The following is a 17281-nucleotide window of genomic DNA, read 5'->3' as shown; positions in this document are numbered from 1 at the left end:
GATAAATGACCAGTCGGGCTGTTCAAAGCACAGCGAATCTCAGTCAGCCGGATATTATCTGACCAGATCCACCAAGTCTCCAAATATGACACGGACTCGGCTATGCTTGCGGCGGTGGAGACTGTGATGTGCCTAGACATCCCAAGAGAAATGGATACGCAGCTCACAGAACGCAGAGACAAGCACTATTCGACTTTCAGGTTGTGGAAACGATACCTTGAGCCTCTTGGCGCTTGCCCAGGGAGTCGTGGGACGCTTATCGCCTGGTTGGATAGCTGGAACCTCATCTGCAATGGCTATGTGATGGTAGCTTGAGGCCGTGTGTCGAGACACCAACGGGCATGAGTGATTCGCGGTGTATATACAGGCATTGATCAACACAGGCTTGGACAGCAATCTTGGGCTCGTTTATGCGCAATTCATACCGGTAAGACTCCACCGCCATGGTCGACGAATACGTGACTATCGAGTCTGTTGTTGGGATGTAGCAAAGCGAGCCGGGCAGGATAAAGTCAGGCAGCTTGCGAACAAAGCCAACGCTACCACCATCGACAACCGTCCAGATGCCGTCGAGCGACTGGATACAGATGAGATCCTTGTCTGGCCAGCGATAGGCCCGTGTGAGGATAGTAGAACAACAGATCTATGCGTTAGATTTGCTGCTCATGTAGTCACTCGTCCGCTGTTTGGCGTCTGTTTAGTGGATTCCTCACTGCTCCTCGGTCTGCAGCTGCATACAGATATACCAGAGACTCGACCGAAGGGTCCATATACCATGTTGAACGACGGAGACGAGAGTGTGATTTCGTACTCGACCGCAAAGTGGCACCTGTCTGCGAGCGTTGGCATTTCCCCTTGGACACTCATCCCGGCTGTTGGGTCGGGGAGAACTGAAGCGTCGACGTGTTTCACAGGGTGGTGAATGGCTGTAATATGCAATGGGAAAATGCAAGCGGCGCAGTACACTCCACTCACGCGCGATCCTTGCAATCGACAGATGGTTGGGATGGAGAAGGGCAAGCGCCTTGGACTTGGAATTGCGTCTGTGACAAGTAGACCAATTGACTGAGTTGTGATGGCGGGCTCTTCCTGTGCTGTTTGTTCCGAGCCAACGAGTGTGGTAGAGCTATCCACTCACATGAAGAATCCGTAGTCTATTTGCAGAATCGGCTTTTGAAGATCCAGCTCAAGAAGCACGCCACCAGGCAGATTGCATCGGCCGGTGGGATCCGGTACTGCTACCCGGAGGATGCCATCCAGTCCACCGAAGGCGATGAGATCTACGATCGAGGGAGTCAGTCCAGCGTGACCCATCGATCTCTGTCATTGTCCGTCAAACGCGAGGCGGCTTTATATCTATCGCAGATATTAACCTACTTGGAAGCTCCCCGCGAGCGCCTGGGCCTCCGTCCTCGAGAACACACATGGAGGAGGCGTCGTAGAGCCTGCATCTGTTTGCACCGACTTTGCTTCTACTGGGAAGGTCCCACCAGCTCTTGAGCTGGAAAAGCGACATTGAGTCAGTCGCTCTCCGATGTGGCCGTTCTCGTTGTGCCAAGGCAGATGGCTTGTGTGTGTCCGTCTCTATGGAGATGGAGCGCAGATCCGCCGCGGCGGCATGGGAAAGCGCGGGCTTTGATTGAATGTTGCCCGTTGGATTCGAACCGGCACAGGTGGCAGTGCTCCCAGCGAGACCGAGGCGAGATCGAGACGAGACGAGGCCGAGACGAGGCCGAGAAGGGCTCGGCAGCACCTTTCCCCAAAGCCCAGGGTCAGCATCGTTGGAGCCAGCGTCGTCCGTTCGTCTTCATCAAATCCAACCGCCGCCCCCAGTTTCCAGCAGAACTGCACAGCCCAGCAGCCATGGCCAGCATCGTTAAAGCTGTGAGCGACTCGCCTTCTGCCTCGGGCATCATCATCACCCTGTAAGCCCCAGGAGCCCGTCGGCATCCTCTTGATTGTCGATGGCCCCATCTCGCACCCCATCCAGCATACCATCTCCATGCCGCTTGTTCTGATGCTGCACATCCCGAGAGCCCTCAATGGCCGAGGTGTGTCCTACACCACCGTATATCAACGATATCTGCTGCTGACCGCCGATCGCTCGCCCCTGTCCAGCCATCCCCTGGTCATCATGAACATCTCGGATCACTACACCCGCATCACCGTCCAACGACAGACAGACATGCCCGATCAGTCTCCGAGCGTTCAGCTGGGTAAGCAGCAAGGCTCTCCTCTCTGCTTCCATCTCTATCTTTGGCAGCGATCGATCTGACACGATCCAACATATCCTGGCGGCCCTGCGCCTGACTTGTCGATGACCGATGGGACCCGGCGGAATCGATCGCCCCTGCAGTCATGGGCGCCCTTCTTGGCACTCAAAATGGCCGAGAAATCGAGATCTTCAACTCGTTCGAGATTCCGTGCAGTGCCGTCGATGGCTCGTACGTGATGAACAAGGCTTACTTTATTTCGAAGCGAGACCAGTGTAAGTTCCTGAGGGATCCCTCCGCCATCGTAGGCATGATTCGGACACTGCAAAGGCCAACCACACCATGTCTGCGTCCTCGAGGGAGGCGCTATCATGTGCAAGCCCAGAACGAATGCCTGTGCAACTGAATGCAACCGGATACATCCCAATGCAGCTCAGTAGTGCTCCGCATGGGACTGGATTGGATGAGAATCAGCAACTGATGCTTGGTCTCATCAACTCCCCAGTCAACCAGGTGTTTCCAACCTATGATGTCCTTGGATGGTACTCCACGGGACTGGCTCCAACATCCACCGAATTGAACCTGCACCAGCAAGTATGGTCCCATATGATCCGAATGCTCAGCGCCAATAGCTGGAGGACATTATTCATGAGCTACTCGCCCACCTCTCAGTGCTCACAAGTGCAGAGCTGTGCCGGAGGAGAGGCTGCTACTGACGCACATACCCATCCAACGCTGTAGATGTCCGAATTGAACGAAGGGCTGCTTTACTTGCAGCTGAACCCAACCGCCATCGTGACCTCCAAAGAGCTGCCGATCAATGTGTACGAGTCAGTCATTGACCTTGTTAATGGACAGGCTCAAACGTTTTTCACTAAATCCGACTACAAGGTCGAGACTGCCGATGCCGAGCGCATTGCTGTCGATCACGTTGCCCATGCTTCGAACAGTGGTCAGGGCAGCACAAGTAAGTGTCGCGAGCGAGCAAAAGATATCGCAATGGCACGCTGCATGCGAGTATTGAAAACCAGGGATCACTAACCGCCCTGGATATTGTGCGCTTCCAACAGCCATCAATCAACTCACCTCGCAAAGAAACGCCGTGCAAATGTTGCACACACGCATCAAGTTGCTGAAGCAGTATGTCACGGATGTCAAGAGTGGTATGTTTCTGTGAACTGCTGCTCGAACTTGTGCCAAGCATGCTGACAACTTGAGTCCCGCTCCGTATCGCTTATGTCCTCACATTCGTGTCCTGATCTGTGGCGGGGCTGTTAGGTGTCATTCCTGTGGACCATGTAGTTCTTCGACAGATCTCGAGTTTGGTTAGGCGCTTGCCTGTGATCGAAACACCAGAGTTCCAAGAGGAGCTCATGATCGAGTACAGCGACTCCCTTCTCATCTCGTACATCGCAACTCTGACAAAGGGAGCCAATATCCTGAATGATGTGAGTTACCCGTTCTGAGCCGGCTGCTGTCCCGGAGATGGAGCGCAGCGCAAATCCCATGCATGTGACGGCACTAGTGCGATTCTGTCGGCGAGTCCACCATCCCACAGGCTGCTCACCCAGGTCGTCTGTCCAGACAATCGATGCTTTTAACTTTGCCGGATTCAACGGCAATCGCCGGAGCGTCAAGGGCCGTCGAGGATCAGCGGGTATGGGTACCGGCCATTTTGCCTGAGTCGGTCGAAGCCGGCCTGTGCAGTCAGCAGCGTACCCAAAACGAAACGGGCCACCCTGTTTTGAGCCAGGGCTGTCGCTTGTTTCTGGGTCCTGAATACATCCACCCATTGCTGCGTCGAGATGCTGCAGTCCCAGCCGCCGAGGCGATCAACTTGGTTGTATATGGCTTTGCTCGACGCAGGCCATCTCATACGCCATGTTCATCCAAAATTGGGCAGTGTCCCATTTGTACATGGGTGAAGTGAAAGGAGCGTATCTCAACTCCCTAAAACTCACTCGGAGCGATGGTCTCGATGAGACATGGATGCAGAGCAAGCAGTCGACCCAAGAGGAACCGAACCGCCGCCCTCGCCCGGCCAACGAGGACGACGAGAGCGCAGAAGCTGTTTGTCCATTTTTGGACAAACCATCTCGGCTGCGTTGCCCGCTCTCTTCCTCCATCTTGGCGCTGAACCTTCAGGACAAGCCCAGGCTTTGCATCGACGGCGACTCAACGACGTGAGCCCCATCGAGAGTCGCTCGACTACCATCACATCCGTCATTAGCACACAGTGGGCATAGGCCAGCAATTGCCCCGTCCCGCTATTGGCCACACGCTTCACGGCATTCGCCGGCCGTCCCGACTCGCACCGCTTGTGCCTTGGCCGCAAACCGAGACGGTCTGCTTGCTGCAGCCGACACCGCCGACATGATAGCCGATCGCCCGGCTCCGGATCGTTTCAGGCTGTCGTTTGACCGAGAGGTGTTTCATATCCAGCTGAGCGAAGCCGAGATCTGGTCGGCGTGCATTAACCAAACCGACGACGACCAATGTCTGGACTACAACCCGTCGCTTGCCGCTCATGCAGACGGCCCTCGAATCGCACCCTCGCCCCAACGGTCTGTGATGAACAAGATCGGTTTTGAGCCACGCCGATCTCCTGAGCCGCGAGATCTGGCCAACCCAAGTCCTGCCCATACGCCGCACCGGCGCTGCGAAACGAGAGCAGCAGACAGCCCCAGCGAGCAGCCGGCTCTTGAGACCATCACTCGCCTCCAGTCCATGATACGGACCAGCAGACCCAGGGCTGATTTCTTGGCGAAGCGAAGAGCTGCGGCCGTAATACAAGCTGCCTGGAGGAAACGCATGCATTCTCATCGATCGTCCGTGGCACCCGATCATCCATTCGATGCTACTGTTGATCCGACAATATCACCACCAAACGATCATCACGAACCCAACAAAGCGCATACCCACAACGCACAGGCGATGCAACCCGACATGGCTGCCGTCAGCATATTCGATGCTGATGGGAACGATAGCGAGCCCGGCTCGGGCCCTGAGGCTCCGTTGCCGCCATGCCCTGATTTGTTTCTGAAGAGGGCGCAATCCGACCCGTCCGAGGCAGTCGTCGATCTCACTGAAGAACAGCTGGTACGAACCGGTGCAGGGGCTGTGTGGCGGTAGTGCCTAACTCATAGACTCGGTGAATGCAGTATTATGCTCTGCTGAACTTACCCGGATCTCCCTTTGCTTGCAGCCAGCTGACAGCGAAGCCTCCGTTGACGAGAAGGCAAAACTCCTGGCCGAGCTGGAGGCCCTGAGAGAGAAGCGGCGGATGCTTCTCAGCATGAAGCACACCCAAGCTACACCAAGCCTTGACGATGGCATCTCCGCTGTATCCGCCGAGAGTGCTACCGACACCTCAGCCGCCATCCCCAAGGCGCCGCTTCTGGCCAGTGACGACTGTTTGAGCCCGCCTATGTTGTCATTCAGTGAAGCAAGCCGACCTGCGACTGCTGGCCACCCCGAAACAATCGCAAGCGAACCAGCGACGATGATCCCAGCGCCTCTATCATCCATGCCAGTCTCGACGATGGCGACTCCGAATCAAAGCCGGCTCCTGCCGAATCAGTATCCACCGATGCCAGATCCGGATGATATCCTGTCGCTGCCTCCAAAGGCACTGCAGATGCTGACAACGATGAACACTGAAATCAACGGGCGGCGAATGTGCGAGCATGTGCTCGTTATCACTCCGATGGTCGGGGCGCCGCCGCCAAGTCCGACATCCACCATGATCGAGCGAATACAGGAGCGAAGGCGGCACGGTACGCCATGGACCCCGAAACCGATTAAGGATGATCTCAGCGATAGCGAAGGCAGTCAACTAGCCGCAACCGAATCTCCGGCCAAGCCGGAGTCGCTGAAGCGAGCGTTCGTGGAAACTGCCATGGCCGGTGATCCTGAAGCAGAAACGGCGGGGTTGGATCATGGAGCTCGAAAGACAAAGCGTATCCGGTGGAACCCAGACTTTTCGATATGCTATTTCAACGAGAAAGAAGCAACCCAAAGCGTTACTCTGGATATGCTCGACGGCGATTCTTCACACACCCACGTCAGCGCCGATTCAAAATCGCTGATTGGGGGTGTTCCGCCGTCGCGAGGCACAGCCACCAGCCACAGACGCAAGTCAGCTTTAAGGCTTGCAGAACACGACCTCAAGTCACCCTGGACATCAGAGGCTTTTGCTGAGACTGTGGTCGAGTACTCGCGATATGTCTACGTTGCACCCACAACCGCATCAAATCCCGCGGCGGGCCGATCAAGCAAAAAGTCCAGGCCTCCTGCTGTGGCGGTGTCGCGAGCGCCGGCAAAAGGAAAGGTGGGATCTGGCATGAAGGGGACAACCGGAAAGCCTGCGAACGAAGGCGGTGGTGCGCTTGCGGGAGGGGCGAGGCGGTCTGCTGCAAAGAAAATGTGAGTCGCTGCTGGATCTGAGGTGACGAGTTGAGATGAAGCCCATCGGTGGATCTGGCCATTGCTGGCACTCTGGCAATACAGTCATGCTACAATCTTCACGAACCAAAGCAGAAATAACCTGCTACTGTGGCCGATGGACACCTCTGGCACTAGGAATGCGGAGAGCTCGCCCAGGCGGGCATTTGATCCGCCACCGAATCGATCAGACGCAACCACAGGCTCGGACTGTGCGATGCCAGACGGCACATGATGCGCGACGATAACAAAGGACAGCAGCACTCTTGGCCCTGGAGCGCCATCCACTCGTTCTGATCATGTTGGGATGAACACTGATTGCGCAGTGGTGCGATCGACACAATGCCAGAGGATACATATGAGCAGGCGCCAGCCAAGGAGCCACCGATATCGGCACATTTGCCCCTTGGAGTCACCCTTCAAAGTCACCCCTCCCACCGCTCGCCTTCGCTTTCCTGCTCCCTATTCTTGCCCGCACCCGTCCGTGCACGATGCGCAAATGTTGATTCTACATAACACGTTTGTGGCCACTAAGCTGGTACGCCTCGTTCCCGATACACCGGAGCGCAGCAATGCCAGGGACAGCAATCGTGGACTGACCAAACAATGGGAATTTATAGAAAGGAACGACCAAACAAATTCAGCAGAGCGACAAGGAAAGGGTTGGGCTTGAGATACAATCAAGATACAATCAAGCCTCAATCAAGATACAATCAAGCCTCAATCAAGATACAATCAAGCCTCAATCAAGATACAATCAAGCCTCAATCAAGATACAATCAAGCCTTAATCAAACCTCAATCAAGATACAATCAAGATGCAATCAAGCCTCAATCAAGATACAATCAAGCTATGTTGTGCTTAGTTCGGCAGACTCAGCAGCCATTCAATCGCACAAGATATTGCTCTAGATGTGGGATGCCACAGGAAGTGTTGCAGTCGGATTTGTGTTGCCGAGACGGGTTCTCTGGAGCAACCGAAAGTCTCTATGTGGATCCAGGAGCAGAACTATCAGCGATAGCAACAACGTAGTACTTGGGAACCAAGCCAGAGCGTCCCGTGTTTTGGTTGTAGCCCTGGGAATTGCACATCGTTAAGTTGGGGCCGAGCAAGAGACAGAGAGTGAGATACAGGCGCTAGACATGGGTCGCTAGTCCCGAGTTGCTGGTCATTTCAAAACATGCCACGAACGACGGCCCCCAGTAATGACAAATTACAACCCAATCAACAATCGCACGACCAGTAGCTGCACCAGCGATGTCATTAAATGACAGGATCATGCGCACGAGCATGCTGGTCCGGGATCAGCTTACCTGAGCCACGCCATTGATGAACGGACCCTGAATCAAGATAATGTCGCCGAGGCGAAGATCGATGTGCTGTGAGTCCTTGGGACTGTATCCCGCAATGACAATATGCTTGGCTACGGCAGGGGGATTAGTTTGTGGCAGCCCTTGCGCTTCGGCTGTCGCAGCAGATTCGGAGTAGTTCGAGTTTCGGAAGCTTGGAGCCTGTGCGGCGTATCCCATGGATGGAGCAAGATAGCTTGCTTGCGGGCTGGTGGCCGCGCTGTGGTCGCTGGAAGCATAGGGAGGTGCAGCATATCCCTGAGTGGGGGAAGGTGCATAGCCAGAAACAAACGAGGCGCGATAATCCTGGGTGTAGGCATTCGGGTACTGGCCATAGCCGGCCCCTGGGTAAGCAGGTTGGCCATAGTTGGGCTGACCGGAGCCTTGGATAGGATAATGGGATGTAAAGTTGGCAGCAGGACTGGTCGCAGCTGCTGGAGGAAGAGCAGGGGCACTGGTGGCGACGGGCGCTGGGTTGTTGACTGGGACAACAAGAGCTGGGGGATTCTGGGGTTGGGGATTCTTGGAACGACGACTCCAAAGATATCCGGCAATGATACCGGCCACAACTGCAAGTGGCGACAAAGAGTTGTCAACGAATGATGAAGATGTTGAGCGACAATACCTAGGATCAACACTGCATGATACCTCACGCCACCCAAGCAATAGCATTTCCTGATCAAAGGCTCTCTTCCAGTGGCCGATTTCTCGCCGAGCAAGTGAGCAATGTCCGAGTTGCTGTCGAGACAAACATACCAACGACACCGGCAACAGCCCCGCCGATCAGGCCGATGTTGGAGTTGCTGGAGGCAGCCAAGGGGGTGGGTGACGGGCTCGGAGGAGTTGGAGTGGGAGTGGGCTTTGTCTGGTTCGGGAACGTGGACGGCAGCACGACATTGGGATCGTTCAAAATAAAACCGTTGCGATATATCGTAAATCCTGTACTCGAGTCGCCACTGTCGATGGTACACGTTGAACTGCGTGGGTTGGCATATGCAATATTACAGGTGTTGCATCCAGCATCACCACAGCCATAACCTTCAATGTTGCCCGAGTTTGGATTGAAAATGGTATAGCCATAGACACCGGTGACAATCAGGGTGCATGTCGGATACACAGGCACACGGTTGGCGGAAACCACTTTCGAGCAGGTATTGTCATTGACTGAAAAAATGTAATACCCGAAGTAGTTGGTCTTGAAACTTGAGTCCCAATTGCTATAGAGGGCAAAGCCTGAGTCACGCAAGTTGTAGCACTCCAAAGATGCGCAGCAATCATATCCAGAGAGTATTCATGCGAAGGGATGGGTCAGATAATGCGTGTCATCCCCTACCTGGTGCTGGTGTAGTCGGCGGTGCTGTATTGGCCAGTAAATCCATTTGCGCATGGATTGATGGAAGTGGTCGATACAGAGGAAGCGTAAACACAGTTTTTGGTACAGGTTGTGTCTTGGCCGCAAGTGTAGGTGATGATAGAGTTGTTGGATTGGAGGATGGTTCTGTATTCGCAGACACTAGGTGCGGTTGAAGTTGCTACAAAGCAATCGCATCGATTGGTTGCGATGATGGCATCGTAGAAAACATTTACGGCACTCGCAGGGCTCGACCAGCTGGTGAGACACTTTGGCAGCTCATCGTTGGATCCCTGAAAGATCATCCATTGCACACTTGTTGGATCAATGGGAATCGGGGCTGAGGACATGCTTGCAGCAAAGATGATCAGGAATGCAGCCGCACAAAGGTCAGCGACTGGGATTGTGATGGAGAATATGTGAGGGCCGGTGCAGCTCGAGAGGTCGAAGCAACGGCAGGCGATGGGAGGGACGAAGCGAGTAAATGTCGGCCGAACGCTTCGTTTTCAGGCCGAGAGGTGTGGCTTAGCCCGGGTTGTTCCCGGATCACATGGCCACATGTGCGCACAAAGCCGTCACTTACGCGTCAATGGTGCGTTATCGATTGCCATGTTGCATTGGTGCTCGCCTTGTTGCAACGGACATCGACAGCTGATTGATTCGTTGACGCGGGAAAGGAACAGGCCGCCCTTGCAGGGACGCGCAAGCAAAACATATATGGACGTGTGTGTCACCGTGTGCTATGTGTGCCCGCACGTTTCAGACGGATGCGGCATTTGTGTCCGGTGAAGGAACCCAGCGGCCTCGATGAGGGACGCGAGCACAAGCGCGAACGACTCATCGCCATTCGCTCGAAATGGGAATCGTGGTTGGCCCTTTCTCTTTGCAAAGTTTTCAGGCTCTCGCAAAATCGGTAAAGCGGGTGCGGCGTGTTATGCTCGGCGTCGCACCAACATGAAACCTCAAGGGGTGCCACCCAGCGAGAACACGGGCTCAAGATTGTGGAGATACCGTTTGGTCACATGAGCAGTGGCTGCGCTGCCGTCGGTTGCGAAGATGCTTCCGTTTGCATTTCAGCACTGATCCAAAGCCATCTCGCCAAATCTTGCTCTTCCATCCGGCCATTTCCCCCCATCGCCCCTGCTTCCCCGCGGGTGCCTTCGCCTCCGCTTTCTGTCGAACCCGGCGGCTTCGCGGCTGCTTCCCTCATCTCCCCTCGAAAGCAATCTCGGCCGTGGGCTTCCTGCCACAGACTTTGACGCAGACATGTCCAGCCCCGTCCCCATCAACCCGTCCAATCTCCTTTGGATTGTTGACCAAGGAACAAACCGAATGGCCCCCCAATGCGCAACCACTTCCACATCTCCCGTTTCCACCGAAACTACATTCGGTGATATTGTCTTTGGTTTGAATCGATGTGCTTGTTTTACCTCTTCGAGCGGAGGTTATTGTCAATACTCCACCATCCTCCAGTCCAACAACTCCATCATCACCTATCGCTGCGGCCAAGACACAACCTGTACCAAAAACTGTGTTTACACTTCCTCTGTCACAACCACTTCCATCAATCCATGTCCAAACGGCGATGCAACAGGACTCTACGGCACCGCCGACTACACCAGTACAAGGTTCGTATCTTCATATCGTCTGCCTTCCACTCTCCAATCTTTTCGATTAGGACATTTCAGCAGTCACGTTAGCTACTATCCTGTTTTCTGAATGCTGATGGGATTCGATCATCCGCTCGCTGCACAGCAACTGGAATCCAGGTTTCAAGACCAACTACTTTTCATACTATACATTTTCGACCAACGACAATACTTGCTCGAAAGTCTACGCAGCGAACCGAACACCCGTATATCCGACATGTACCATGATCATCACTGGCATCTATGGCTATACCATTTTCAATCCAAACTCGAGGAACATTGAATATTACGCCTGTGGCGATGCTGGATGCAACACTTGCCAATTGGTATCCAGCGATTCGCTCAGTACAGCGTGCGGCATCGATAGCGGAGACTCTGAATCGTTCTTCACGACGTATTATTCTGGTTCTATTTTGAACGATCCCAATGTCGTGCTGCCGTCCACGTTCCCGAACCAGACAAAGCCCACTCCCACTCCAACTCCTCCGAGCCCGTCACCCACCCCCTTGGCTGCCTCCAGCAACTCCAACATCGGCCTGATCGGCGGGGCTGTTGCCGGTGTCGTTGGTATGTTTGTCTCGACAGCAACTCGGACATTGCTCACTTGCTCGGCGAGAAATCGGCCACTGGAAGAGAGCCTTTGATCAGGAAATGCTATTGCTTGGGTGGCGTGAGGTATCATGCAGTGTTGATCCTAGGTATTGTCGCTCAACATCTTCATCATTCGTTGACAACTCTTTGTCGCCACTTGCAGTTGTGGCCGGTATCATTGCCGGATATCTTTGGAGTCGTCGTTCCAAGAATCCCCAACCCCAGAATCCCCCAGCTCTTGTTGTCCCAGTCAACAACCCAGCGCCCGTCGCCACCAGTGCCCCTGCTCTTCCTCCAGCAGCTGCGACCAGTCCTGCTGCCAACTTTACATCCCATTATCCTATCCAAGGCTCCGGTCAGCCCAACTATGGCCAACCTGCTTACCCAGGGGCCGGCTATGGCCAGTACCCGAATGCCTACACCCAGGATTATCGCGCCTCGTTTGTTTCTGGCTATGCACCTTCCCCCACTCAGGGATATGCTGCACCTCCCTATGCTTCCAGCGACCACAGCGCGGCCACCAGCCCGCAAGCAAGCTATCTTGCTCCATCCATGGGATACGCCGCACAGGCTCCAAGCTTCCGAAACTCGAACTACTCCGAATCTGCTGCGACAGCCGAAGCGCAAGGGCTGCCACAAACTAATCCCCCTGCCGTAGCCAAGCATATTGTCATTGCGGGATACAGTCCCAAGGACTCACAGCACATCGATCTTCGCCTCGGCGACATTATCTTGATTCAGGGTCCGTTCATCAATGGCGTGGCTCAGGTAAGCTGATCCCGGACCAGCATGCTCGTGCGCATGATCCTGTCATTTAATGACATCGCTGGTGCAGCTACTGGTCGTGCGATTGTTGATTGGGTTGTAATTTGTCATTACTGGGGGCCGTCGTTCGTGGCATGTTTTGAAATGACCAGCAACTCGGGACTAGCGACCCATGTCTAGCGCCTGTATCTCACTCTCTGTCTCTTGCTCGGCCCCAACTTAACGATGTGCAATTCCCAGGGCTACAACCAAAACACGGGACGCTCTGGCTTGGTTCCCAAGTACTACGTTGTTGCTATCGCTGATAGTTCTGCTCCTGGATCCACATAGAGACTTTCGGTTGCTCCAGAGAACCCGTCTCGGCAACACAAATCCGACTGCAACACTTCCTGTGGCATCCCACATCTAGAGCAATATCTTGTGCGATTGAATGGCTGCTGAGTCTGCCGAACTAAGCACAACATAGCTTGATTGTATCTTGATTGAGGCTTGATTGCATCTTGATTGTATCTTGATTGAGGTTTGATTAAGGCTTGATTGTATCTTGATTGAGGCTTGATTGTATCTTGATTGAGGCTTGATTGTATCTTGATTGTATCTCAAGCCCAACCCTTTCCTTGTCGCTCTGCTGAATTTGTTTGGTCGTTCCTTTCTATAAATTCCCATTGTTTGGTCAGTCCACGATTGCTGTCCCTGGCATTGCTGCGCTCCGGTGTATGAGTGTCTGCAGACTATTCAGCACACCATTCATCGCTGAGGCTTGATGCTCGCTCTGCAACAGACGCTCGTCTTCAATCGCTCCTGCGGTGACGGTATCTCCAAGCTCAATGCTCGCTAAGCTCTCGTATTATACTCCATCATCATCTGGACTTCCAAAGTTGCAGAGCCAAAATGGCATGTTGCACGTGGCGATGAATGTGGCACGGGCTGCCGCAGCGGTGCCATTGTGCTGCGGCAGGGGTCGAATATCAGCATCATCTCGATCTCGGCTCGCTCAGCGATCGATCGACTTGATCCATCCGACGGGCCTTCGGTCTCTCAGCTTGACTTGTCTGGCAAGGTTCCGCCTGGTGTGTGGTTGCCCAGGCCGAGAGACTGCGAGCCAGGGGTCGTAGTGCTGAGCACTTTGATATGCCGATCTGCGGGCAGACTTGCCGGCATCTGACCTGCTGGCACTCACACCTGCCGACTCGCAGATCGTCACAGCCGCTGCTGCCGCATTATTTGATCCGTCTGTCGATTCCTCTATCGATCCATCCGTCGATCCAGCCAACCCATGTCCGTGTTCATCGGCACTGAAACCGCCATTGCCGGCGCTGGTCTGCTTGCACTGGCTCTGGCCAGCCTCCGCCTGAGCCCGGCCCGGCCCTCGTCCTCGTCGTCCTGGTACTTTCCTGTCTCCCAGAGCGAAGACGATGCTCCGCACAGTCCCTGGAGCCACGACAGCTCCCCCGAGCTCGATCAGTACAACCTCGAGTTTTATGAGCGTGCCAGGCGCTGGCGCATCCTCGACGGCGTCCTGGTGCTTCTGTCGCTGCTCTTCGGCGGCATTGCCGTCCACGGCCTGTATCTGGACTTGCTCAGGTCCGGCCGCGTCGATCTCTCGCTTCTGCCCGATGCCGTCTGGGTCATTGTCTCGGTACGGCTCGTGCTTTGTCCATCGTCAGAGCATCGCACTGCTCGTCCTGATCGCAAGAGAGCAGCGATGCCGCTCTGTTCGCATCCGGGGTGCTGTGCTGTGCTGCCCCGAGACTGCACTATCACCAAACTGATCCCTGCATCCCGCACTTTCCTGGCTGTACTCGCATTGTTCACATCATCCGCTGCATCACCCCTCTATCGGTGGCGGCGACACTGCCTGCTGATGCTTCCGCTGACAACTGCCTCCGATGCCACCTTCCACAGCTGGCCTTGGTCTACTACAACGGCTTGCTGGCAACCTGGCCTCGCGAGATTGCCGATGCCGTCGAAAACGACGCCCCGATCTACTACCGTTTCCAGACGGTATACTTTGTGCTGGTGGTCGATGGCATTGCGGCCCTCGTCTCTCCCGACCAGAGGTCCGAGCCATCTGGAGCAGGCACTTTTGATGCTCTGAAGGTCGCTGGACTGGCCATCGCCCTCCTGCTCTTCTTTGCCGAGCCCGTGCGCCAGCTGTTTCGACCCATCCGCACGCAGTTCTCCAAGCGAGTGGTGAGTAGCCACTCCCACTGCATGTGCTGGTCCGATGCAGCGCCAGTGCGCATATCGTGAGCTCGAACATCTCGGAGCGATGCGGCCGATCGCTGTTACGCCCTTGGAGACCGTGCAGATTCCCAATTCATGCGAACGGTGTCCATGTCCTCTGTCGACTGAATCGCTTTCCTCTGACACTGCTGTCTGCGTATCGCCGCATGGTCCACTTGCCCAACCATTGCAGCCGTCGAAGGAACGCTCGGCCTCGCTCTTTGCTCTCCTTACTTTCAGCTGGCTCGGCGACCTGATCTACCTGGGCAACCAGCGCCAGCTTGCACCGGGCGACGTGTGGGATCTAGATCCGTCCGACAAGACCGAGACGGTTTACAAGATTTATGAGAGAGTCAAGTGAGTGGATGCGTGGATTGCGACGCACTGGATCGTCCGCAATAGCGCTGCATCGGCTCGCTCGAGCGGCCATGAAGGATCATGACGGTCATTGGAAACGACTTCCCACCGCATTGCCGACGGGACTGGCATCAGTTTGCGCCTTCGACCCTGACTCCTCTCTGCTGTCCTGCATTTCACAAGGCCAAAGTACAGGACCTTGTGGATCCGCTTGTTCATGAGCACCTGGAAAACGATCGTGATGAACGTAGTATGGAACGTTGTCGCCACTATACTATCCCTCGCTGGTCCCCTCTTTCTCAACGCCATCCTCAACTGGATGCAGTGTCCCCATGCCAACTCGTACACCGCTTGGGGCTATCTCCTGGGCTTGTTCTCTTGTTCGATCATTCAAGCCATGCTCAACGGACAAATGTACTTCAACGGACGACGAACCGGCACCCGTTTGCGAGCCATCCTGATCCGCGAGATCTACGAAAAGTCGCTGCGCCGTCCAGCAACCGTCGGCCAGTCCTCGCAGGGCACCGGCGATGGCAAGAGCGAGCCAGGCCAGCAAGACGCATCGCTCGGCAAGATCGTGACGCTCATGAGCTCCGACACCGAAACCATCCGAAACATGGTTTGCTACATTCACGTGCTCCTCGAGACCCCCTTGCGGCTCCTCTTGTCGATCGGACTGATGGTCTATTTTATCGGGTACTCTGCCCTTGTCGGCCTCGCCGCCATCCTGATATGTGTCCCAATCACCTCGTGGCTGGGAAGCTGCATCAACCGCCAGCAGCGCCGTGCGATGGAGAAAACCGACAAACGAGTCACCGCCACGAACGAAGCGCTCCAGGGGATCCGCATCATCAAGTATTTTGCGTGGGAGCCGCACTTTATCAAGCAGATCAACGTCGACCGGACCGAAGAGCTCCAATGCAGGCTTCACGTGCGGCTCTTGCACATGGCCTTCAGCACCATCTCTGAGAGCGGCGGCCTCTTTTGCGCCTTTGGAAGCTTCGTGACCTTTGTGTTGACCGGGAATGTCCTCGACGCCGCCACGGCTTTTACGACCCTCAGCATCTGTCAGCAGGTGACTTGGGCCCTGTCCCGACTTCCGAACGAGGTTATGTGGATTTTGCGCGCAATGGTCTCGCTCGAGCGCATCGAAAAGTTCCTCGGCGAGGAGGAGCTCCAGAAGTTTGCCGAGAAGGACATCCCCAGCCGCTCCGAGATGGACCACCGCTTCAAACCTAACGGATTCGACCAAGCCACATACATCTACTACGGCAGCGGCGACTCGAGCGTCCGTTCGTCCAAGGCATCGCTGCAGCTATCCTCTAGCATCGTCCAGCTCGAGAACCCGGGACAGGAAGAGTCCTCGGCCTTTACCTTGAACAATCTGAACCTCGACATTCCGCTGGGCAAGCTCACGGTTGTTTGCGGCCCGACCGGAGCTGGCAAGAGCTCGCTCATCCTGGCGCTCGTTGGAGGTGAGTGTCGTTGCTGCGAGAGGTGTCTGGGACATTGGCAGCACGGACAAACACCACGGCCTGATCGCCAGCACTGACCTGGCACACATTGATGCGGCTGCCGAACTGCCTGCAATCGCGATCGCTAACTCGAACACCAACTCACCACCCGATGCTGAAACGACATCCCAACCACGGTACGCCCTCTGCATGATGACATCTCGACGGCGTGGACTACAATCGGTATCCCACCACGGATACACTTGCGCATCACTCACACAATCAGAAATGCGCCGTATCGGCGGCCACTGCTACTTCCCGTCGCGACCCAACCGCTCCTCTGGATCCATCGTTGCGGGCGAGGTCGCCTATGTGGCCCAGACCGCCTGGCTCATGAACGCCACCATCCGAGACAACATCCTCTTTGGCGAAGACTATGACGAAGACCGCTACCACCGGGTTGTGTTTGCCTCGGCCCTCGTCCGCGACTTCCAGAACCTCGAAGGCGGAGATCTCACCGAGATTGGCGAGAAGGGTGTCAATCTGTCGGGAGGGCAGAAGCAGCGCATCTCTCTGGCCCGTGCGCTCTACTCGCGTGCTCCCTTCGTCCTGCTGGATGACCCGCTTTCGGCAGTTGATGCACCCACCGCCCGCCACCTTCTGCACCACGGGATCCTCGGCTTCCTCAAGAATCGCACCTGTGTTTTGGTCCCACCCGCCGTCGGCCTGGTTGCCCCACATGCCAACCACATTGTGGTCATGCGCAACGGAGCCATCGCCTGCCAGGGCACCGCGGCCGAGGTGCTCCGGAGCCCCGAGTCCGAAGGCATCCTCGACGATCAGATTCTGGCTGTCCGGCCAAGCGAGGTCGAGAACGCCACAT

At 55.4% G+C, this 17281-nt stretch overlaps 1 protein-coding gene across 1 annotated transcript; it reads right to left on the bottom strand.

Annotated features, from left to right (window-relative positions):
* Positions 1–7642: 7642 nt before the first annotated feature.
* Positions 7643–9745, bottom strand: BJ171DRAFT_607444 (uncharacterized protein; the record flags this gene model as incomplete). Its single annotated transcript, XM_053115231.1, has 4 exons — positions 9339–9745; positions 8762–9222; positions 7970–8574; positions 7643–7732 (listed from the first exon to the last, which is right to left on the bottom strand). The coding sequence occupies exons 1-4, from the start codon at positions 9704–9706 to the stop codon at positions 7643–7645; spliced, it is 1524 nt and encodes a 507-aa protein (XP_052961493.1). The 5' UTR covers positions 9707–9745.
* Positions 9746–17281: the final 7536 nt, after the last annotated feature.

The sequence above is a fragment of the Polychytrium aggregatum genome (assembly GCF_025602895.1).
Source record: "Polychytrium aggregatum strain JEL109 chromosome Unknown BJ171scaffold_191, whole genome shotgun sequence".
In the NCBI taxonomy this organism is placed as follows: Eukaryota; Fungi; Chytridiomycota; class Chytridiomycetes; order Polychytriales; genus Polychytrium; species Polychytrium aggregatum.
Note: the sequence above shows the minus strand (reverse complement) of the source record. Positions and strands in the feature narration are given on the sequence as shown.